This window comes from Aspergillus pseudotamarii (assembly GCF_009193445.1).
Source record: "Aspergillus pseudotamarii strain CBS 117625 unplaced genomic scaffold BDV38scaffold_1, whole genome shotgun sequence".
Taxonomy (NCBI): Eukaryota; Fungi; Ascomycota; class Eurotiomycetes; order Eurotiales; family Aspergillaceae; genus Aspergillus; species Aspergillus pseudotamarii.
The window spans coordinates 548958-571558 of record NW_022475015.1 but is presented as its reverse complement, the minus strand read 5'-3'; the positions used below and the strand labels follow the sequence as shown (position 1 = coordinate 571558).

General features: G+C 47.1%; 8 protein-coding genes across 8 annotated transcripts; 4 read left to right on the top strand and 4 right to left on the bottom strand.

The window, feature by feature from the left end:
* The first annotated feature begins 1331 nt into the window (after window positions 1-1331).
* On the top strand, window positions 1332-1689 carry BDV38DRAFT_231940 (uncharacterized protein). The gene is made up of 2 exons (XM_032052985.1): window positions 1332-1613; window positions 1659-1689. The coding sequence occupies exon 1, from the start codon at window positions 1336-1338 to the stop codon at window positions 1528-1530; it is 195 nt and encodes a 64-aa protein (XP_031919764.1). The 5' UTR covers window positions 1332-1335; the 3' UTR covers window positions 1531-1613; window positions 1659-1689.
* A 2019-nt stretch (window positions 1690-3708) lies between these two features.
* Window positions 3709-4704, bottom strand: BDV38DRAFT_276782 (uncharacterized protein; the record flags this gene model as incomplete). The annotated part of the gene is made up of 2 exons (XM_032058320.1): window positions 3709-4583; window positions 4638-4704. 2 exons carry the CDS (start codon window positions 4702-4704, stop codon window positions 3709-3711), a joined length of 942 nt encoding a protein of 313 aa, XP_031919763.1.
* A 210-nt stretch (window positions 4705-4914) lies between these two features.
* BDV38DRAFT_276781 (uncharacterized protein) lies at window positions 4915-5653 on the bottom strand (the record flags this gene model as incomplete). The annotated part of the gene is made up of 3 exons (XM_032058319.1): window positions 4915-5011; window positions 5068-5204; window positions 5252-5653. The coding sequence occupies 3 exons, from the start codon at window positions 5651-5653 to the stop codon at window positions 4915-4917; spliced, it is 636 nt and encodes a 211-aa protein (XP_031919762.1).
* A 424-nt stretch (window positions 5654-6077) lies between these two features.
* BDV38DRAFT_276780 (uncharacterized protein) lies at window positions 6078-8918 on the top strand (the record flags this gene model as incomplete). Its single annotated transcript, XM_032058318.1, has 3 exons — window positions 6078-6657; window positions 6718-8043; window positions 8098-8918. The coding sequence occupies 3 exons, from the start codon at window positions 6078-6080 to the stop codon at window positions 8916-8918; spliced, it is 2727 nt and encodes a 908-aa protein (XP_031919761.1).
* Window positions 8919-9796: 878 nt separating this feature from the next.
* Window positions 9797-10531, top strand: BDV38DRAFT_276779 (uncharacterized protein; the record flags this gene model as incomplete). Its single annotated transcript, XM_032058317.1, has 1 exon — window positions 9797-10531. The coding sequence occupies one exon, from the start codon at window positions 9797-9799 to the stop codon at window positions 10529-10531; it is 735 nt and encodes a 244-aa protein (XP_031919760.1).
* Window positions 10532-11476: 945 nt separating this feature from the next.
* Window positions 11477-12310, bottom strand: BDV38DRAFT_231939 (membrane binding-domain-containing protein). Its single transcript, XM_032052984.1, has one exon. It carries the CDS (start codon window positions 12253-12255, stop codon window positions 11653-11655), a length of 603 nt encoding a protein of 200 aa, XP_031919759.1. The 5' UTR covers window positions 12256-12310; the 3' UTR covers window positions 11477-11652.
* Window positions 12311-15087: 2777 nt separating this feature from the next.
* BDV38DRAFT_1897 (WW domain protein) lies at window positions 15088-16452 on the top strand. Its single transcript, XM_032052243.1, has 2 exons — window positions 15088-16071; window positions 16149-16452. Exons 1-2 carry the CDS (start codon window positions 15276-15278, stop codon window positions 16286-16288), a joined length of 936 nt encoding a protein of 311 aa, XP_031919758.1. The 5' UTR covers window positions 15088-15275; the 3' UTR covers window positions 16289-16452.
* A 2262-nt stretch (window positions 16453-18714) lies between these two features.
* Window positions 18715-21849, bottom strand: BDV38DRAFT_289581 (amidase signature domain-containing protein; the record flags this gene model as incomplete). Its single annotated transcript, XM_032061279.1, has 8 exons — window positions 18715-18959; window positions 19028-19256; window positions 19348-19674; window positions 19747-19846; window positions 19888-20017; window positions 20080-20513; window positions 20588-20668; window positions 21842-21849. 8 exons carry the CDS (start codon window positions 21847-21849, stop codon window positions 18715-18717), a joined length of 1554 nt encoding a protein of 517 aa, XP_031919757.1.
* Between the last annotated feature and the right edge of the window lie 752 nt (window positions 21850-22601).

Sequence of the window (22601 nt, the reverse complement as noted above, 5' to 3'; positions counted from 1 at the left end):
AAAGCATCCATGCTTGACATGCGCTCTTCTATCCAGGCAGGATAGGGTGATTGAAATCATAAGGGTGGGAATTGAGGTTAGATGGCAAATATTCTTTCTGATATACGTTTAGCTATTACAACCGAATCTCACCCGGAAGTATACCTACACGTGAAGCTATACTGTCTTAGGGGTTGAGTGTCTAACCTTTCAGGCATCTTTCAGGCACCCTCGGCAGGTTTTTCCTGCGTCGAAGTACCTCACATATTCCTTAGTCTTATCCTATCCCAACTCTGCATAAACATGTCTTTACTAACCCTCCCAACCGAATTACTCTTCTGGATCACCACCATCCTCTCCTCGGTACAAGACGTGGATTCTCTCGCCAAAGCATCTAAAATCCTGTACCCCATCGCTAACTCCATTCTCTACCAACACCAAATCTTCCATCAAGATAGCGCGGCCTTGATATGGGCCGCCCAACATGGCAAACCAGACCCCTGCAACCGCCTGCTGCAAGAAGGCGCCAGCCCCAACACTCACGATCTGCAGCACAGAACGCCCCTTTCGTGGGCCGCCGGAAACGGTCACACCGAGGTCTCTGCAATTCTTCTGTGCGCGGGGACGATAGACCCGAATGCACCCGACGCTCATCTCCAAACTCCGCTCGCCTGGGCGGCAGGGCACGGCCAGCCTTCTCCGTTCACGGCGTTCGATTCGCTCAGGCCAAAAACAACTACGGATGCCTTGCATTCAAAGGCGGGCGATTACCTTGCCATTGTGAAACTATTACTATCGGCTAAAGACATTCAGCCGGATTGCTGGACCCAGCGCAGGGAAACACCCCTTATGGCTGCCGCAGGCGCGGGAGCAGAAGATATAGTAGAGGAGCTGCTGCGCACGGGGAAGGTAGACGCAAACGTAAAGGATAAGTTCGGGCAAACGCCGCTTCTGGCTGCAGCCCTGAGCGGCCATCTCGGGGTCGTCCAGCGCCTCCTAGCAGTGGAAGGCGTGGACGCGGACGCCCGATCCCAGTGCGGAGATACCCCACTCCTGGCCGCCGCGAGGACTGGACGCGTGCGCATCGTGAAATTGCTTCTTGGTATCCCTACCGTGGAGCCCGACCAACAGCCGAATTTTGGGAGCCGGGCTCTCTTAACGGCCGTTGCGGCTGGGTACATGGATGTGGTGGAGGCGCTTCTTACCCACGAGAAGGTTGATCCAAGCTTGCCAGATAAACACGGCATTACGGCACTCGCGAGTGCGGCGCAACTAGGACGGACGCATATTATGCGGTTGCTGCTTGCGAAGGGGGTCGACCCGGATAGGAAGGACAGGAATGGTATGACACCGCTTATGCTCGCGGCTGAGAGGGGACATGTCGAGGCAGTTGAGGTTTTGCTTTCTACAGGTCGAGTGCAAACTGATTTCGACTTGGCAAAGATGAATCGGCCGTCTATCTTTGCACCATCGAAGTTGAATGAGGATGCTATGAGGGTGATCGATGATTATAAGAGCCGACATCGAGGTGGCTCCTCGCTGGATTCTTAATATCTGAAAACTTGAAGGTAGACAAGGCGATTGTCTGTCCTCAGTCTCGATACTTTGATGCCCCCTTCAACGGGAAATTTCAGGTAGACGATATCTGCCGTTTCACAGCTATCGCTGATTTCAGACAGGAAAGCTACCAGAAATTTATTGATATCGCTGGCCACGACGTCAGCACAATCAGGAATATGTTTTTCTTCTTATATCTTGGGGACTATGACAACAATGTTTCTCATGAGATGGTTGGCGGCAACTCGACTACTTAGACCCAAACCCATCACGGAGAAGGCATGACTCCAGAGTCTAGCATTCATGATGAGATGCCCAAACATCTTCGTGTGTACGTGACCGCAGATATGTTTGGCATCGATCACTTGAAGAAGATTTCGACAAACTGCTTGGCCTGGTGGTTGGAGAACAAATAGAGCAAAGACTCGTTTTCTCTGCTGGTAGCGAAAATTCTGCGGTCCCTATCTCCGTATAATACGGAGCTTTCTGACATGCTCGCCAAAGTGATAGCTGAGAATAATGCTTGCTTTATTGTCAAAGGCTCTATGCTAGATATTCTCTAAAGCTCTGGGCATCTCGCGGTATCTGTACTTAAGTCTGTTGTCTCCCGTCTTGCCGATTCTGAAGGGGAGCGCGAGCGTTTTGTTGGTATCTGTGTGAATGATACGTTCGGCCGTCATTTGATGAGTAAGGTCAACGATGCTTCTGCATGCAGACATTGCATTGCTGGTTTCTCCCTCCGGGTCGAGGAAGGCTCAAAAAGATGGGGGTCCGTCCGATGTGGCAGATGTAGAACAGGGCAGGCTGCAGTCCACGGAAAACTGTGGCCGACCACAGGGCAGCCACAGATCAGTGCTGGATATTATGGTAGCTGTGACGCTCTACAGAGAATGTAGGTCCATGTCTAAATAAGCAGATCACCCTCCGCCCTCCAGAATGACAGCTTCTTTGAGCCCATTCCACAGGTTTTGAGCTCGATGTGCTCACGCGACACTCCAGAGCTTCATTTTAAAAAGGCCTAGTTCATTGTCAAAAATAACACTCAATCACAAAATCATTGGAGACTGCTTAAGGACAACGGGCGAGACGCCAACATGAGATAGGCAAGAAGACATTGGAAGAAATGGAAAGTTTTCCCTCCCAGCGAAAGTAGCGCAAAATATCACCACACACACAATTTATTAATGCCCGGCGGCTAAGCCGAAAGGGCAACTACCACTAGTCTACTAGAACATTTCCTAAGGTGCGCCATGTCTCCTGAAAGCCCATAACCACTTCGCCGCTTGAGATAAAATATATCACGTGAATAAGCTCGCAACCGCTACTGAGGCCGGCGTTCTCCTGACTTTGAAGGTATGAACAACCACTTCATGACATCTAGGTTGCCATTGATTTTATTTGTCAGGATCTCTATCTCCACATAAGTTTCAGATCGCTTCATCATCCTAAAACTCGGCAGCTGCAGCTGCATCGTGCTTTATAGGGCATCAGGATCACGGTGGTGGGCTAGGCTTTCTTCAATATCGAGGAATTCATAGTCAGCCTCCAGGTTCCAGAAGTGAGCTTGGATGTCAGCATATTTGAACTTCGACTGATACTTGAGATAAGTATCTTGATTTGAATGATCTAATGCCTGGCTGTGTGTAGCATGAGATGCCTTTGCTGTACCATAATCAGTATAAATAGAGTATAGTTTATAGGGAAAGAATATACCATCAATAACAGTTGCCATCCGGCCTTTTATTCCATATATCCTCAGCATGTCTCGAAAACGTTCTCGTAGGGCAAGATAGGTGAGCTAATACCGAATTGAGGCAAATATTAGGGCCCTAGTAGGATACAGCCCATTTGTGATAACCACACAAAGACCCGGTAGGCGCTTCACATGACTCTCCCATTAAGAGTCCAGGATTCTGTTCCCTTTGGTGGTTTGGCCGACAGCAATTCACATGATTAGGAATAGTATCTCGTTCTGTACTAATCGCCATAGTCGGAGCGGCCCGTGAGCGGTCCGATCCAGTGGGGCACTCTTGTGTGCTAAACCAACCATACCCTTACTAAAGGACGATGAATAGTATAAAGGACAGGTAGATGATGCATTCGTAGTAACCATAGGAAGTAATAGGTTTGGGGCAGAACAAAATGACCATAAGGAAAACTAGCTCCATACATCTAATAATCCGAGTCATCGTCAGACTCGTCCGCTCGCGCCATCCGCTGCCTATAACCTTCCATCGATCGCCAGGGTCTAGGTGTGACCCCAATGGACATTCTTTCTCCTCCGACGACATTGGGTTGAAGTCGGACAAGATGATCGATTTTCATCCTATCCCCAGTAAATCCAGACCTCATAAAGGAGGTTGTTATTATGATTTTAAAGATAGGACGGAGACGCTCATTGCGGACAATATTGTCCAGAATGTTGATGACGTCCACCCACTGAGCCTCCCACGTTTTGGATTCAAAACTGGTGATGCTGTCAAGCATGCAGATCACCGTCACTGTTGGAGGAAGCTGCTCGATAAGCTCACGAAATGTCGAACACAGTTCCTTGAGCGAATGGCTACGAATGTCATCTTTAAAGGAGTGTGTGTTAATGAAGCTCATGTCAAACTGTGAACCAGACAGTATTAGTTGGGCGATCAGACTTTGAATAAGCCCAGTTGGTCCACCGACTGGATCGTTTCCATGCTGATGCAGACCACAGAAGAAGTGTAACACGATAGATCGAGCGTTCATGTGTAGGCTCAAGGCGAGAGTGGCGCAGAGAATAGATAAGGGTGAGATCATGCTGGAGCCGGGTAACCAAAAGTTTCCAAGCACGAAAAGGCTTTTCGGATGAGCGGATTCCATCCACCAGGTGAATTCATTGCACGATAAAAGCTCCTGGGCTTGTGCTTGAGAAGAAGCCTCGAACTCGTTAAGTAGCTTAAGGATCTTGCCAACATCCCTGGTCGGTTGCTCATAATGGATGAAGAGACTGTGGAAGAGCTCATCCTCTGTCATAAATAACGTCGTATCATGTTGCTGGGCCGGCAGTGTGTTGACTGTGGCATCAACGGGGTCAGTATACTGTGTCAAAAAACAACGAAGACACATACCATGATGCACCTGGTCCTCAAGAAGCTTGACAACATTGTTGAGTATCTCAGCTAGAGAGTTTTTCATTTGGAACCTGTATTGATCATACTGCTCGCTGTTTAGTTTCTGGCTTGCTTCTATAGCCCTTTGTAGTTCCCTAATTTGGCTCCCAAGATCCACAACTTCTTTTTGGATGCGTTCATTGCTAGCCTAGTGACGTTGCGACATTTCATAGATACCACTAGTGTTCGAATATATATCCTTTAACATCCCATTTCTCACGAGCTCCAAGCAGTTCTAGAAGAACCTAACACCATTTCCAACATTGCCCAGAATTTGGTCGGGTCCAAAAGATTCCTGGCCTGATGAGCGATCCGACGCATCCTCTTCGACTCTGGGCCGTTTAGCAGAGAGATCAGATCGGCTAATGATTGGATGAGGATCTTATACAAGTTTATTGCCTTGTCCTTTAGCAATTGGCTGGATTCGAACAATTGCTGTTGAGCCTGTGTACTCCATATGATCTCTAGAATATCTTCAAACGCAGCCAGGATCTTTTGTCGATTCTCAGCGTTGTTCTGCGCAATCTGCATACAGTCAGGAATGCCCCATACTTACGCATCATGGGGCATACTTTGAATATGATCGTTAACCCAGCAGTTAACAAGCTCAGTCCGTGATCAGTCGGTATTAGAGTCGCCCACATCGAGAATGCAGCGGAATATTCTCCTAAGTTTCGTGCAAAATGTCGCCCTTTTCGACTATAGCCTTCGGCCTTGCGATCGTAGTTGTGTTCTGCTTCTCTAAGTTCACGTTCAACATCGATCCATCCGGCATCTGTGAGGTTGAACTTATATTTGCCGTCGGCGTTCTCCTTGTACTTTTCTATAGCCTCCCGTAATGCATCACTTTGAGGGCCGATTGAACGAGGCTCAAATCTGCGCGTATGGCGGCTCCAGTATTTCTCGCCATGTAACGCTGAATGGTGAGAGTCTTTCACGAAGGTCACAGCGGTAGGGATATCTTTTGATTCCATGATTGATTGTCACCGGGACTCTGGCTCTGTCTTCTTTTTTTTTTTATTATTATAGAAAGAATCCATGGAAATTCTCTTATCTAATAAGTCCCAAGGCTATATGAAAAAAATACAAATAACTAAAATGTCGATCGGTAACCCCTCACAAAACTGGGGCTGTTAGGAAATGTGACTGGTATTTAATATACCCACAATCTAGCTTGTTGTCACTCTACCTGCATATTACCAATCAGCTTGTCTACTCGACTTTATGTGTTCATCCTTCCTAATAATAGATCGGTTAGATAGGCCTGTGGGCTGTCCTGTATACATAGATAGGCTGTGCCTTTCTAGTCGTAAAGAGTTTCACCCCAGCTTTCTCTTCTGGAGACCACACCGCGCCTTAACCAAAACCCACTGTTATTTGAGAAGCATAGCCGAAGCTATGTCTAATACAGATACTGTCCAAGACATTCCACCAGACCAATCGGCTCTAATCAAAGGGCTCGAACAGCGTCTGAATGATCTGGAAGCCAGGCTGGCTCAAATGGGGGAGAGTCAAGGACGCCCAGAAGTGGAAGGAAATGTTGACCGTCATGGAAAAAACGCAGGTGATGATGACGAGACAAAAAAGACTGACCGGCCACCAATACCTCCGATAGTCCCAACGGTGCATCGTGTCAGTATGTTGGGCTACTTCGGCTATCGTTTGCCGTCTGAAAGCCTCCACGCTATTATGGTGGGTGTTTTACCGTCGGAGTCGGACAAAGCAGAGCTTGAGGCGTTCAGATCTTCGGTTGCCGACCAAAATGCCCCAGAGACAGCATGGGAGATGCTTGAAAAGGCTGATAGCTTAAAAGTCGTGGGTGATGTGGCCGTGGGCTATGAGATATTCCGCGTTAATTCGGTGCCGCTGTCGCGACTGCTTCTCATCTTGCTTTGTGGCCAGTCTAATCCCGAAGGTCAATTGCTGGAATTCGAACGGCCCTTTGTCACGCCAGTATACTATCATGGAGAAGTGACACGTAGGTTGGAGTAATTAAAAGCATCGGATGTTCAAAAAAGCGAGAAAGAGGTATTACCAGCCTTGAAGTGCTACGTGGACTTCATGGAGAGAGAAATCATTCCATTTTTCAACAGTTTCGACCAGAGAAATGCCGCGTCTAATTTCAAAGTTTATTTCCGTGACCTATGGTATCTCTTCAAACCAGGTGAAACGATCTACTTTCAAGGAGCCACGTCTCGACCATCCGAGTCGGACTATCAGAGACTCCATCGGAGTAACCGACCCGATCAGAGACTGTGGCGCATTTATACCCGCTACGAGAAGGGCGGCGACTTTTGGGTCAAGGCGTACTGCATTGACCACGATGGTGAGCGATTTGTCTGTGTGAAGGAATGGTTCCGAATAGAGACATATAATAACTCTGTCAGCGTGGACTCACTCAAAGTGTTCCCAGTTCGATTTCATGCCGATCACAAGACGATCATGGCCGATGCAACCGCCACAGGGCAAAGATTTCAGGAGTTTCTCAACGTCCGGCTTGCAGCGCATAATGGATGGGCACTGGAGCCCGGAAATAAGAGCCCATCAATTCGTTCTGTCACGAGCGATGTAGTCATCGATTCTGCAGAGACTTTTCGAATACATACAAACTTGAAACCCAGTTCGGGCCTGCCAGCAACGTCCTATTTGGGGGATCGTGGGGAGATCGATGAGGAAGAGCAAGGAGTTAGTTTTCTTTGGTTGGATAAAAGGGGGGATCTACAGAGTGAAGATATTCCCGTGGGCGCCTGGCGGGAGAAGCAGATTGCTAGAAAGGAGAAGAAGGAATACTGCCATAGCAAGGATCCTCTGCTAGCCAGCTGGATGAACAGTGAAAGCGGGCCACTGCCAATTCGTGAAGAGGATTACCATCTGCTACCCAGTCGCATGTTTGCGTATTCCCTACAGGACAGGATGTTCCTCGTGGTTGACGTCTTGAACCTTGAGCGGATCAAGCCATCAAATGAAGCATTCCAGAGCCTCGTCATTGACAAGAACCACAAGCGCATGCTTCTTGCGTTGGTAAAGTCACATTTTATCCGAAAGAGGAATTTACCCCCTGGGGTACATATAACCAGCCAAGATATCGTGCACAACAAGGGTAGGGGTCTGGTTATTCTATTACATGGAGTGCCGGGTGTTGAAAAGACTTCTACTGCAGAAACCATTGCTACCTATTTCAGGAAGCCCCTGCTGCCAATAACATGTGGCGACTTGGGATTGGATCCAGCTGAGGTGGAAGGGTCGTTGAAACAGATGTTTCGACTTGCCCAGCAATGGGACTGCATCTTGCTACTTGACGAAGCAAATGTCTTTCTTACAGAAAGGCAGCCGCAGGACTTGAAGCGCAATGCCCTTGTGTCAGGTAAGTTCATCAAGACCAGTTCATGGCAAACGCAATGGCTTATCCGTGCAACAGTGTTTCTCCGCGTGCTGGACTACTATTCTGGGGTCTTGCTTCTCACGACCAACCGTGGGGGGACTATCGACGAAGCGTTCAAATCCCGTATTCACCTCAGCTTGTACTATCCTCATCTTGGGCGCGACCAGACAATAAAGATATGGCGAATGAATTTGAATCGCCTGGAAACTGCAGAATCTGAACAAAGTCAGGCAAATACGAAGCATGTGAAACTGAAGGTTGACCGCGACAGTATTGAAAGATTTGCTGAAAAGCACTACAATATGAACAAGAGAGGCGAGGGAAGATGGAACGGACGACAAATCAGAAACGCTTTTCTCATTGCATCGGCCCTTGCCCGATGCGAAAACCGCCAGCTCAGTGATCGACAGTTCGAGGAAGTTGTCGAAATTAGCGACGGCTTCGAGAAGTACCTGTTGCTAACCAAAGACATGGCTGATGGAGAGGAATTATACCACAAGAAGGCTCGGGATGATTCTTTGACGTTGCAACACCTCAAGAAGGATGACCAGCCAAGCCCTGCAAAGTCCCAGAATCACCACTATTCTCATACTCCCAATACGTCCTTCTATAGAACCCATTTGCCTGACTGTTTGACCGGAAATCATGCATCCCAGGACAGGATTCCGTATCTACAGTTGTCACCACACTCCGAGCGTGGGCGCCATTTGCGGGAACCAAGCCACTTCCCAAACAGGAGCTCAAGATCATCGCGATCGCAAGATCCGGTGCCCAATTCTATGGCCGTATTTGGATCAAACGATCTTTACCAGGCTGAGCAGAGTAAGTACGGTTTGTCAGATGAGGATGCTTATTAGGCATATACACTCTGCACGAAATTTCGGCTTTACATGCAAAATTTGTTCTTGTGTTTTTCGATTTGCGCTACAAACAAGCCCAATGGACCCAAAAAAAGAGAGGAAAACGGAACATCACCACAGACGATCTGCTTTTAAATGACTTTATGTCCTTCAATTAGCCAAATGAGAGGAAGGCAAAGATTGATCAAAGATCCTTTGACATGATATGCTTGAAGTGAATCATGTAGAGATGGCGGTAGTGGGAGTAGTAGCAGCAGGAGTAAGATTGGGAGGAGTCAACTGCGGTTGAATGTAGAATAGTCCAAATTATCGGAAGATCCAGTGTCACACCGTCGATAGAATAGCTTACTTTAGGTATCCTAGGTACCTAGGTCACCATACACACTATCTACCTAGGTCACAAACGTGTTGATTCACCTATAATATCGAAGCGTTGTCCTTTCGTTTTCTTCTCCCGTTTGTTCCTCCAGTCTCCCGTGGGCACTGGCCTGAATATAGCGCTCCTGCGAGGTGGTTAAATGTGAGGTAAGCCAATATCGACGTCCCGGGGGATTCCTATATGGATCCTGCGTGATTACCCACCGATTTAGTGGTCATTTCATTAACCTGAGCCATGTTTGACTGGAGAAAGAAGAGAAACTCCAGCGGCGACATAGGTAAAAGCGGCAGGCAAATCAGATGTAGAAAGAATCCAAGAGGTTAAGGGAGCCAATAATAAATACCTTCGGAATGAGGCGAAAGCGAGACTGGTTCAAATGAGGCAGCGAATCATTGGGGATTCCACAGCCTTGTAGAAGCCCAAACACATATGAACGTTTTCTGCCTTGTGTTCTCTATGGCCACAGTTCTTCAGCTCTTATACGTGACTTGCCAATATGCCGGAGCAACAAAATCGTGCCCCAGACGAGATCGTCGACCGGATGCCTGTAGCGATAGGTTGGATGCCTGGAAGGCTTCTGCAGGAAAAAATGTTACCTGATGACCTTTACTCAAAACTGAATCATGTTGACACAGATGGTATACCCAGTGAAAAAGCACCCTTGGGATCAGGTCCCCCAAAATCGAGCCTTAAAGATCGGGAGTGTTCGTTACCTAAAGGCTTCTCAATGATTCCATACTTAGCGTCATTCGTCAGGCTTGAACGCAATCGTCGGCTACTTGGGTCTGAGTTAGAGTTTACTCAAAGAGATATCCCTCGCTTCAATATCGCACTACAAAAACTTGGGTCAGGCAACCGTTTCTACTTTCGGTCTCAGCTGGTTGACATAGCTCGGTATCTCACACTTTGCGAGACATACGACTCCCTAGCGCGAGACGCAGCTTTCCCACTTATGTTTCCAGTACTCGGAGACAAGTTTGGAGATGAGGCAGGAGACAGCGTGACAGTCCACAATGTGGTGCTATTTATTGTGTCCCATCCAGGAACCTTCAAACATCGTACAAGAGCAGTATTTTACACTGCTTATGAGGAACGATTCGTAGTATCTCACAAAGAGCTAGATTGGATCAACTCAACAAAGGTCTCCATGGCGACGGTGCATCGGATAAAGACTCTTTGGGGCCGTACTACTACGATGGCTTCTGATGATGCAAAGGCAATAGGAGAATGAACCAGCCTGCTAGGGTTTCAAGAATCGACCCCAATTGGCTTTTCGTACGTTCTCAATGGAATTGATTCTTATAAGCCTACAAATTCGAACCGCTGATGTATCTTGTGAATTGAAGCCTAATGCGGATAAAAGAGCTTCAGATACAGAGTTATCTTTTTCATAATTCTGGATCTGGAGTCCCCTCCGCTAGTTTCTATCAGTGATTCGTCTCGTAGTTCTCGAGGATGTCAGACCGACACCAAGCTGGGATTTCATGTCCGAGCAAGGGGCTATATCATGTGTACTATATTTCTCGCTTACCCGGGCTGTGAGAATAAGCGGTGGTATAATGAGTTCTCCATAGTCGCTGCATGCGGAAGAATGGAGATGATTCGCCAGGGTCTGTGATACATGGTGACATCAGGTCAATTCGTACCGTTGCTTTTCTTACGAGCTTATGGTAACCTTCTCTACATTCCCATACGCGTTACACAGAGGTGACGACGACAATTATTTTTTCTTGTCTTCATGAAATGATTCCCCCAAGGTTTGCTCTGCCGGATAAGGGTTGCGGACCAAAAGTTGGCTGCCGAGCTATCTGGAAAGAAGGCAATGTAAGACGACATCCACCCCTCATAGTATATTGAACTCTGTACTAATAGAAGCATGTAGTTGGTGGCTTCCCAAGAATTAAATATTGTCAAAATGTCTCTGGGAAATAAAAGGATACTCAATGTATTTTACCATTTGAACGATAGTGATGCTTATCTTTGCTGCTGGCAGGTTGCAGCTAACATGGCTGAGTACGGTCTGTTAATTTGTAATTTTGCCTCATGCGGATGTTTTCCCCTACAAGCCAACTGGGGGAGCTTCCCCATAGCCGTATGTGAATACCACGATTGTTACTCTGCTTTGATAAAAGATAGAACATGATATCAATCGGAGGTCGTATTTTCTGGTTATTGCCTCTGCATTTGCATAACAGTACAGGGAAACCCACTGGTAGGACAAAACCTATACTAAGGCAGGAAAGAAAACCGTAGTCAACCATATACATGACAGTCCCCTCCACTTGCCCTGCCATGCGATTGTCTCCCTATCTTTCTTCCCTTTTCCAAATTCCTGGCGACAATTCTCGCAGTTTATGGCTTAGTCGAAATTAGGGTAATAGTGAAGTTGTTTTGTCCATCGTCTTCATGCTTTAGCTGTTTCTTCGGCCAGCCTTCCTGCTCTACCACCACAACCTTATTCTGGTCTTTGTCCCATTGAAAATAAATCGATCCGATAACAGGATATCCACCTGTCTTCTTATCCTGGACATACAAGGCAGTTGTCACCAGCGTGCCATCCCGGGGAACAGCACCGGCAAGCGCGTATTTGTCTGACTCGTCCGACCATACTTTCACATCACCAATATTGGCGAGTTTCAATAGAAGAGAATATTGGCCCTTTTCCCCTCCGGTGGCATCCTTAAATCGAAAGCCAATGACAGCGCTGGTGCCTTTGAGAACTTGATAGCATTGTACATGCGGGTCCTTTGGAAGGTTGGACTGGTCGCTGGTCAATTCTTTGTTATCGGTATAGTCTTCATGATTCCACACAAGTAGTTTGGTCCCGTCACCCAGCTTGCAAGAAAGGTAGCTAGTCCCTAGTTTCTGATGCTCGACCCCATTCAGTTGGGTAGTTTTCGTGTGAGTGTCATAGTTTGCCTTGCTATAGAAATCCACTGTATTGGCGGCCACCATGATGATGTAGTTGTCAGGTTGACTTTTCGAAAGGAATTATATTAAGAGATTAAACTATAATATTCCTGGCTTTGAATAGATACTCGGGCAAGAAAATGTAAGGAAACATGACATCGTTCTACAGAGGAATAGCTATACTTATACCATGAATCTCCTAGACTTTACCGACCTCAGAATCATTTACTCATATCCTCTACATCATTATGATTCATATACTAGAAGGGCCGATACTACACTCTTAAACAGTAACATTTGACCTATGGAAGCGAAAGTATAGGTTGATGGTAAACCTTCTGTCAATGCTACAGAACCATATATGTTATGTCTTCCATATCCGGTTTCTGACACGGGTCGGTTACAGTTTCGGTGGGGAACGGGAACTACTATTTGGTTCCGGACCTAACCTTCGTACATGACGTGACAGTTTAGTCCGGTTCTCAATATCGAGTGCTACTTCATTTGAAGAAGGCTAGATGACCATCTTGCCAGTCAGAAAGTAGTCGTCATGTAGTGGTGGTCTGATCATGCAACGACAATCAATCAAATCATGGACCATACCTAACAATTTGGCAAGTGGCTTTTTTAGATATATGGTTATCGGTCGATCCTTAAGAGCCTTGCAGATTATTGATGATTCACAAGAATATCCGATATCGCATGACGAGCTCTTAGCATACCGAGCCAAATACAACGGGGGAGTCCAGAGCGACTGTATCCAAATTGTCATCTGACGTAGATATATTCATCTACTGAGCAAGATTCACGCGAATTGAGGTTCTTTTTTTACACTGTTCTTGTTTTGACACATTCAAATTGCATATGACCCAAGTTTCTCACATCCAGTAGAGGTCATTTCGCTCCCATGGTTGCTTTCAGATAGGAGGATGATATAACAACTGTTACTATAAGCGGAGAATGGGTCATGATGAATTTAAAGGTATTATATCATGACCGGTCTTGTTAGAATCATATAGCTCAGGGCTTAGAGAGCGTAGGGTAGGTACTATAGGGTTTCTCAACCCTACTAGGATTATCTCTGGAAAACCATAGTTCGGGCTTGATTCAGAAGAACTGATCAATAATACTCCCTTCGTCTTGGGTACTTCCGACAAGTCTAGAGCATTGTAACGCCATGTAGGTGTGAAATCTGTACATAGCGGGGTATTGGTTTCGATCCAGGTGGTAACATTCACACTTGGGCCACTATTGCAAGACGTACCAAATCTCGAGTACCCCTAACTGTTGCCTCACCACACCTTGAGTTGGGAATTAGTTCGACGTTATAAGATTTGACGTTGCACCAGGCTTCGATAAGAAAATCGTGCTCTTGCCCGATATACAGGAAGAGAGAGAAGTCAATCGGTCTGTAGCACTATCCCAGATAAGTTAACACACTTAAAATCTACCCTATCTTTCCATGAAGCTGCTACTATGATAGGATACTGAAAAAATCAAGGACCCTTTCTGTGTGGGCGAGGCCTATTAGTCTAGAAGTAGGCTTCTCGAATGACCATCTGTCAACTTCGTCCGAATGTAGCGTACCAGTGTAGTTGGCGATGGGACAAGTTCTTCGCCATACATGTCCCTATCTTTTGTACTTTTAGAAGCTTTGTCGATGGGATGCATAGCATACTTATCCTTTTTAATAATACATGGTTATACTATTGTACAGGATGTGAAAAGGGGGTAACGGAGTATCGATTGGATTGTTGTCCAAGGATTCTCCGCTCTGATATTAATTCCCGATGAAATATTCCATATTCTACAGCCCACCTTCCAATTTCCGCCAGGCGCAGTTGCTGGAGCAACGAACTGGACGCCAAGATACCAAAAGGGAAACACTATTCCATCTTTAGACTCCGTAACCTCGAATGTGCAAAAAGGAGAAACATCCGATCCACTTTGAAGGAATCTTCCGGAACGGGCTGTGGCTGGGCGCGTAGCCACAGCCACTGGCTGAGTCACACGTGGCGAGTCTGCAGTATTTTTGATGCCGAAGATGCCGGCGGAACTCTGGCGTGACCCCGTTGGTTTAATTAATTAGTAATTTTAGCACCCCAATACGGCGTGCAATTTGTGTCTCTTCTTTTCGACATGATAGTATAGACATGATAGTTTGCACAAAACATATGATCTAGTAATTTTGACACTATAGGGGCCAAGAGACGGTAACAACTCGGTGTCAAGTTGAGGATGTCAGATGGAGAACCCCTCCAGGATGCGGGATTTGTGGCTTGTCATCACCTGGCAAGGATCATTGGAGGGGGGTCAATGGTGATACGCCGGTGTGGCTGATGCCTAGACAGCAGGGACTCCGATTGGATGTGTCATCAGTGAGCCATATATTCCTTTTAGTGGCGCCAAGAGACCCTCCACAGGCAGCGTTTTTGTAGGGTATGGTGGGGTTGATGCCCATGATCGAACATGTCATACTATCCCTCCCTGATGGTTCAACAATGAAACAAACGAAGACGGCTGTCCACAGCCAAACAACTCAGAATAGCAGATCGAACCTATGGCGGGAGGATGAAGCACGCCCCCCTCTCATTGAATTCTGTGGCCTGTTTCTGTGCTTCACTTAGCGCTATGGGTTTGGAAACAATCAGGGGTATGGATGGAGTCCGGCCATCAAATATGTATCTGCCTAATTTTTGCATCTGAGAGGACAGATCTGCAGCACCACCAACCGCCAGACTATTGACACTTCCCCATGCAACCAGTAATGTAGTGGATACTCTAGTGATATCTATCTCATTGTTAGCGAATGGTTTTCGAGTCTCCGCGGACACCGAAGGCTCCTGAGGTCTCATTGTCATTAACTTAGCGTCTGGAGACTCCATACAGGGGTGTGGTGAGTTAAGACCTAACTAGGGCTGTTCTTTCCCCTCCTCACCCGATTGAGCAATATATTTAAAGCCGCCCAAACTGCTTGCTCTCATTCTATCTTCTTATTCCTCTCTTCTATTACCTTTTCTACTGTAACTTCGCTTTCTGTTCTCTACCAACCGTTTACCTATACTATGTCGTACTACGGTGGCCCCCCTCAGTCCCAATATGGGCAACCTTCATATGGACAGCCTCCATATGGCCAGGCTCCCGGAGGCTATGAGCGCCCTCCATATGACCAGCGTCCCCCCTACGGCGATCGCCCCTCTTACGACAGACCTCCATACGAACGGCCTCCCTCTGGTGACCGTCCGCCATACGAGCGTCCTCCATACGAACAGCCTCCTCCCGGTGACCGTCCACAATACGAGCGTCCCCCATACGAACAGGCTCCCTCTGGCGAGCGTTCGCCATACGAGCGCCCCCCGTATGGGGCCCCCCCTCAAGACCAGCGCCCTTCGTATGACAGACCACCATACGATTCAGACCGTTCTTTCGATTCTCGCCCTCCCTATTCCTCCGCACCACCTTCTGCCCGTCCTCCACAAATGCCCCCACCACCTCTTCCCATGGGTTGGGTCCAGGAATGGGAGCCCAATGCTCGCCGCGCCTTCTGGGTTGAGGTAGCCACCGGCAACTCCCAGTGGGAGCAGCCTTTTGGTGATGCCTCGCGTGACATGGGCCCTCCTGGCGGCCCTCCCGCTATCATGAGCCCCCCTCCTTCCGGCCCGATTAGTCCTCCTCCCGGTGGCTACTACGGCGGTCCCCCTCCCCAGGAGGGAGGCTACTACCCTCCTCCTCCTCAGCAGCAGGGCGAGTACCAGACTGAAGAGGAGAGAAAGAAGAGTGAAAGGAAGAAGATGCTCATGGGAGGCGCCGCAGGTTTGGCGCTTGGTGGTATTGCCGGAGCTGTGCTTAATCATGAATTTGGTATGTCTACATTCTACCTCAACCCCTCAAAAAACAAAACATGTAAAAAAGAAAAAAGAAATACTAACACAAACCAGGCGGTTCCGACTCCGAGTCTGAGAAGGAAGAAGAAAAGGAGGAAGAGGTGGAGCACAAGATCGTGGAGCAGCACATTTACCACCACTACGATGATGAGCCTCCTGAGGAGCGCTCTTACTCTCCGGTGGATGACTGGTAGTGGGGCACATTCGGATGATGAGCTGGCATTTCCCTTTTTTTTCTTCTTTCGATTTTCTAGAATAGGACATTTGCACTAGCCCGGTTTGGTTTAGCCTCGTTGTCGGTCTTCGGGTATTTCTTGTTTGCTCGTTTTCGGCCTGCATTAAACTGTTTCAAAAATATATCCTTTTATCTGGATTGGTCGAGGTGATCATCTGTAATCTCCTTATAGGGCTATTAGTTAAGTTTGTAGAAATGGTAGTGACATAATGATAAGTTCGCTCTGGATCATTTCAGTCAGAAGTAGTAGTAAGCTGTGAAATGAGCTTTTGGGTCTTTTGGAATATATGAAATTGTCCAAGTACAACAGAACTACTACAATAGTGATTTGTCAAATTGAGCAGAGGGTTTTTTTCTTGAAAGGCAAAGTTAGCCAATTGAGAATATCTCTGCTGCTTGGCATACCTAAACTAGCCGAAGAAACAGACACATTGCCTATTTTGGAAGTCATGTGATCTCCGACTAAAAAGCAAAGGAATTTTCTTGCTGGGCATTGTGCGAGTTGATATCTGCGGCTAACTTAGTCTTTCCCTTTGAATGAACTTTTACGTGATAAAGGTTATTAGGGTATTCTGTGAGATACATATCGAAAAGGGTGACAGATGATAGCTATCGATTCTGAGGTCTGCGGGCTTTGATCACGGGTCTAAAGTTGTTGTTACGATCACGTGACTAAGCTCGATCGCCATACACTGAGAAACTGGAAGAGCGGCTCTTCCATCATAAATGTTTTACATAGAGCAATTCGCCTTACCATGCGAGTTACAGACGCTGGTAAGTGTTCCCAATCTAAGGGCTGGGCATGTAGCACACATACAAGGAATAGGAGAGGGGTGCCTGCGTAAATTACCGCCTTTTCCAAATACAAAGAATTGAAATATATATTTTCTGAAAAGGCTAATGGAAATTCAAAAATCCTGGGTCACCCTACGGTCCAATACGGTCACGCCTTCGTGTGCAATTCTGCCCTATGCTCATTCTCGTCCATGAACTTCTACTTGAACTACTTACTACTCTCCATTCCAGCCTGTTGGGACTCTTCTGGACTAATCATAGGGACAGAATGCTTTTGTTTTTCCGCCAGCTGTTGTCTGATAATGGATATATGCTGGTCGCTTTTTTCAATAGCTCTTTTTTACGTTCCAAAATGCAATTATTCTAATCAAGGCTCCGTGCAATGAGAAGGTATCCTGCCGCTTCCGAAATGTTAAGGTGATGCCCATAGAGCCAAGCCTTGCTATGATGTAGGAGTTCGGTAAGGGCATTTTTTCATTGAAATAAAGAGAAATCATACAAATAGTTATGAACTGGATAAGCTCCCTGAGAAGGAAAAACACACAAATGCCCTTTTAATCCGTCTATGTGACGCCTGTCCATCTCAAAAGTTTCTTGGCACTGAATGACTTGAGTTTAGGTGTTCATATATTTGTCTTTATTCTTATTCTCGTGCGGAATGAGGGTGCTCCCAGTTGATAATAGATTTTCTTTGGCCTTGTTGATCACCTGCCAACGAATCTGGAGTCACTCTGTATACACAGATACAAGAATGGATGAATCCGAGCCGCGGGTGAAAGGTGTTTCGCAGAACATACTTGGCGGGAGGGGGGCCCAACGTGTCAAGTTGATGGCGAAGTGAGATAAAAAGGTCCCGAGACTTCCTGTTGTTATGGGTATCGAGGCGCTAATTCCGAATGGTGCCATGGTGAAGAGGCCTAGGAAAACAGATAAGCTTTGGAAGGGAGAAATGGGCAGATGATGAACGGACGGAGCATCAATAGCATCAAGCTTACTTTCCTGTACGTTATCTGCACGCCATCCCATGTCTTGGAACGGGACGAAAAGGTATTGCAATGTGAGCGGATAACGTGATGCATTTCTATACCAGCGGCCACATCTGGAGATGATCGAGGAATCTGGCCCGGGACCCGAGCTGGGGCAGGACTGTCGTTTCCCATGGGTTGGATGGGTTTCAGCTATAGCCCCCCGAGGAACCTGCCATGGTAGGCCTGTTCATCGCTTCATTTGGTTTCTGGAAGAGCTCATGCTTCGCACACTTCTACCCATTCTAAGGACTCAAGTCCAGTCTCCATACTCATTTGGAAACCTATCGAAGACCATGGTAAAAGGCTGCAACCTGTGCAACTTGATGGGAATAGCCGAGGAAAACAGGAAAGGAAAATACTTTACGTAATGGATGCAAAGCTGGTCATGCTAGCCACTAAATGTATTGTTTTACTAACGTCGAATAACAAGATCATCTGTACCAAATGCAGTTGGCTGGGTTGATGGGTGGCTCAGTTGGTCTGCTAAGCATTGGTGACCACCTAATCTAACAATGAACGCCAGCGTCACACTGCAAGATGGGAAACAAGTGGCCAAGTCGGGTCAAAGATCACCCCTCAAAGGTAGTTGCGCAGCCGCCTGTGAATAGAGTGAAGAATCTCCCATATTGACAATATTTTCAAATGCTAGAGAGCCAACCCCTACACCCTGGCTATTTGTCCCAGTCACTAAGTCTGCGATAAAGTCGGTCAGCATCACATCGCTTCCCTTTCCGCTGCTAATACCTATAGACGCGGGTAAATGTTCGGTGGAGTTGGTGATCCTTGAGGTAAAGGACGTTTGGCCCACTATGCATGGTGCACGTTAGTTTCTGTCCTACATGTAAACGCGTTGCGTATAGGGAAGAGCCCCTTACCTGGAAGTATCACCTCCGGACACTCAGAGTGGGGAGACAGATTGTAGAAGAAAAAGCCAATGCCCGTAAATCTCTGGGGCCCACCACGATACATATCTCGATAGTCCGGCTTCCCGCTACTCCATGGCAGGAGAAGCAGGGTATCGGAGAAGCCATCCTTGGCAGGTGGGAGGATATTGGCCTCATACCAAGACTTGAAGACTCTGCATCTTCTGAGACCCTCTTTCTCCTGTTCATCCGTTATTGTGGGGAAGTAGTCGCTGTTCGGTTCCTCAGTTAGTGTCATACTTTCTTGAAAGTTAGCTTCTTCGAGTGAAAACAACATTTACGCACCGCTTGAATTGCAACTGGGGATTAAGAGCTGGATCCCAACCGTCGGTATTTTTGTACTCGGTAATGAACGGGCTGAGGAAGTCTTTCCATTGAGAGGGATTTGCGGCCCACTCAAAATCATGCTCAAAGTACTTTTCCAGAGTGGTATTTTCGGGTATTGGTTTTGTTGACTCCCAGATCTCATCTAAGTTTATTCGTATTCGCTGAACTCCGAGATACCGTTCCAGCTCAACAATGAAGGATTCCAGGACGGCGTCATGCTCCGTGCTTGTCTTCGGCCAGTATTCCAATGGGTACAGAATCTTACTGGGTTTCTGTCGGACACACTATGTTATAATGGTCTGTGAGACCTAGCTCACCAAGAAAGCTGCTGCTACTTTGCATACCTTGGAAAACTGTGGATCATTAATAGAGCCGTAAAGGGCGCGAGATAGTTTCGCGAAAGAAGACGCATCCCGAGCGAATCCACCAACAGCATCTGCCAGTCTATGGAGAGGAAGAAAACAGCCGGATTAGCACGCACACACGTTCTGCTCTGATGTGGGTTATCATCGTACTTAGTATACGGGATTATTCCCTTGAAGCTCGTGGCGTCCAGGGAGGGGCGTATGCCATAGAGGCCTTGAACGGTTGCTGGAGCGCGGATGCTTCCCAGTGCTGTTTGAACGTTAGTCATCTATGGGACGACCAGTGATTAGAAAAAGGGGGTTGACTCATACTGTCAGTTCCCAGAGCGAAGTCCAGCCATTCATACGAAGCCACCGCCGCTGCGCTCCCACAGCTACTACCGCTGGTCGTCTGGTATCCATCTGCGCGAGGGTTGAACGGCGCATGATAGTCAACATAATCGCAAGTCGGCCACTCGGAGTCTGCAAACTGAGTAGTCTTTAATTTGCCTATAATGATAAATCCTAGCTCCAGCAATTTCTGGATGACCTCTGCATTCTCGGTTCGAGGTCCATGCAGTTGTGTGTATGCTCGCGATGAGGCCCCGGTGCGGAGCCCGCAGAGATCCATGATATCTTTGACACCAATTCGAGTTCCTGCGAATGGCTTTTCAGCGGTTGGAGAATGATATAAGCGAGACGGTACGGCCACTGTTAGGGAAGAAGGATATGTCTCTCCATATGCAGCGGCGTCAAGAGGTTTGTAGCTATCGATCGGTCAGAGGCGGCCCACTTATAGTATGGTCTGTCCATCATCAGGGCGAGAAAAATTTCCACTAACCAGTAGGGATCTTCAGTGGGCACTGTGAGAGCAATAAATGCACCAGCATAGTCCGGGTACAGTCGGTATGCTGGGTGCAACCTTCCCATATTCAAGAAGTACGGTCCCTCATTGACGGAGGAGACGGAAGTTATGTAGATGGATGATGTATTATACGGCCGTAGTAGCGCCTGTAGAATGACATGTTGTAAGAAGTCCGGTGACCAGACATCGTCCAACCGGCCGAATCTTTCGATGCTCTCGCTCAGCACGTCTTTTGCGGTCGCCGAACCGTGGACTTTAAAGACAGTACATGGAACCGCCAATTGCTTGGCACCGATAGGATCTCATTGCTAGAGTGAACGGGATCATTATTTAATCATTTGAGGTGTAGGTAAGCTTTGCTTGAGATCGTAGATCTCCACATACCTCAGGGACCTGGTGCATGTAGTGTGCAGTCTCTCCTAGTCGGAGGGTGATTGATACAGGCAACTGGGAAGCTATGGAAACTATTGAATATCTAATAGAGGAACAGGTGATTAGAAGTGATGACGAAAAGCGCATCATATCGGCACGGTAGGTAAAAGGAAGTTATATAGGACTGGTAGCTGACAAAGTCCCAAGGGGGAACCAAATCTTCTGGTAAGGAGCTGCCGAGGACAACACCATAGGGACAGCCTCAGGCGTAATGCCTTAAGTTGTATTAGTATGTCGAAGGACTCTAAACAAAGACTGGTTCACATGACCGTGTGGTGGTACCAAACATTCCATATCATCTCCTGCTTACAAAGGGATACTTTAGCAGTGAGTCTTGTGATGCAAAGTTCTAATCAAAGACATACAAAGAAATACGTGTCTGGGCTGGACTGATATTTGAAAGTTTCTATGTTGTATTCCTACATACTCTTTCAATTTTCCCACTTTGTCAATCCTTGACTTAGATATTTGAGGTGTGAGGATGGGCAGTTAAGTCCACCAATGCTTGGGAACGAGCCGTGTGAGCCCCGGGCCCTTGTCGTGCTTCAGCAGGAGGTGTGAGATATACCAGGACTACTATCACTCACACCAGTACATTGAGAAATACAAATATATCAAGGTACAGGGCTATACATCAACAATTATGGAACAGGGCCAATGTATGACAGTACTGAGTGGTATCTTTCTCATGTAGACGCACCCTGTTGGCGAGAGATGCATTCAATTAATGGGTGTCGGTGTTAGAATACAATGGAAGGCAAAGCTATGCTGTTCATTTCCTAAGGTGCAGTGAAGTACTTCACCATCGCTGCTAGTGTCGTTATCTAGCCCTAGTTTCGAAGGAATGAGTACAGATCTTCTTTATACTCATGATACGAGGTTCATGGAAATGACTTGCGCTCAGGAAGGCTGCGTGGGGCAGACACCGTGACCTCGTCATCCCCACGCCAACAGATTGTAGACTATCAGAAATCCCAGTGTCTCTCTATAAATCAGCGGAAATTGCATACAAATTCATGTCAGGGTTAATAAATGCCAAATACTGAAGATCACAATCACAGAGCGGAAAGCTTCATGGCGGGTTATGGTGTTTACGTGTCCTCCCACAGCCAACAAGTGTCTGAGCGGTTGACACATGATGCTCTACTAATTGTGCTTTTTGTCGACCGTTAAACGTTGTTTTCTAACCCGTAGACTATGAAGTGACGTCTATCCTCCATTACACGTACGATTCAGCGTATAAAATGCATGCGCTCTGCCGCACAATCTTAACTTTCCTATCCACGGTCGGCTTACTCTACTGAACATAATGTTCTCCCAAATCCGAGTTTCTAGCCGACAAGTGGTCCTTTCTGAAGACGTACATACGCATTATCCCGAAGCCGAGCCGGCAAGTGAATGTAAGGGAATTCTCCTTCTTATTCACGGATTCCCTCAATTTTCACACTAGTTCCGCTTCGTCCTGGAACCTTTCGCCACTGCAGGATACCGCGTGATTGCTCCTGACTTTACCGGGCACGGAAGTTCCTCGAAACCACTCCGAGATGTGGCCGGCTTT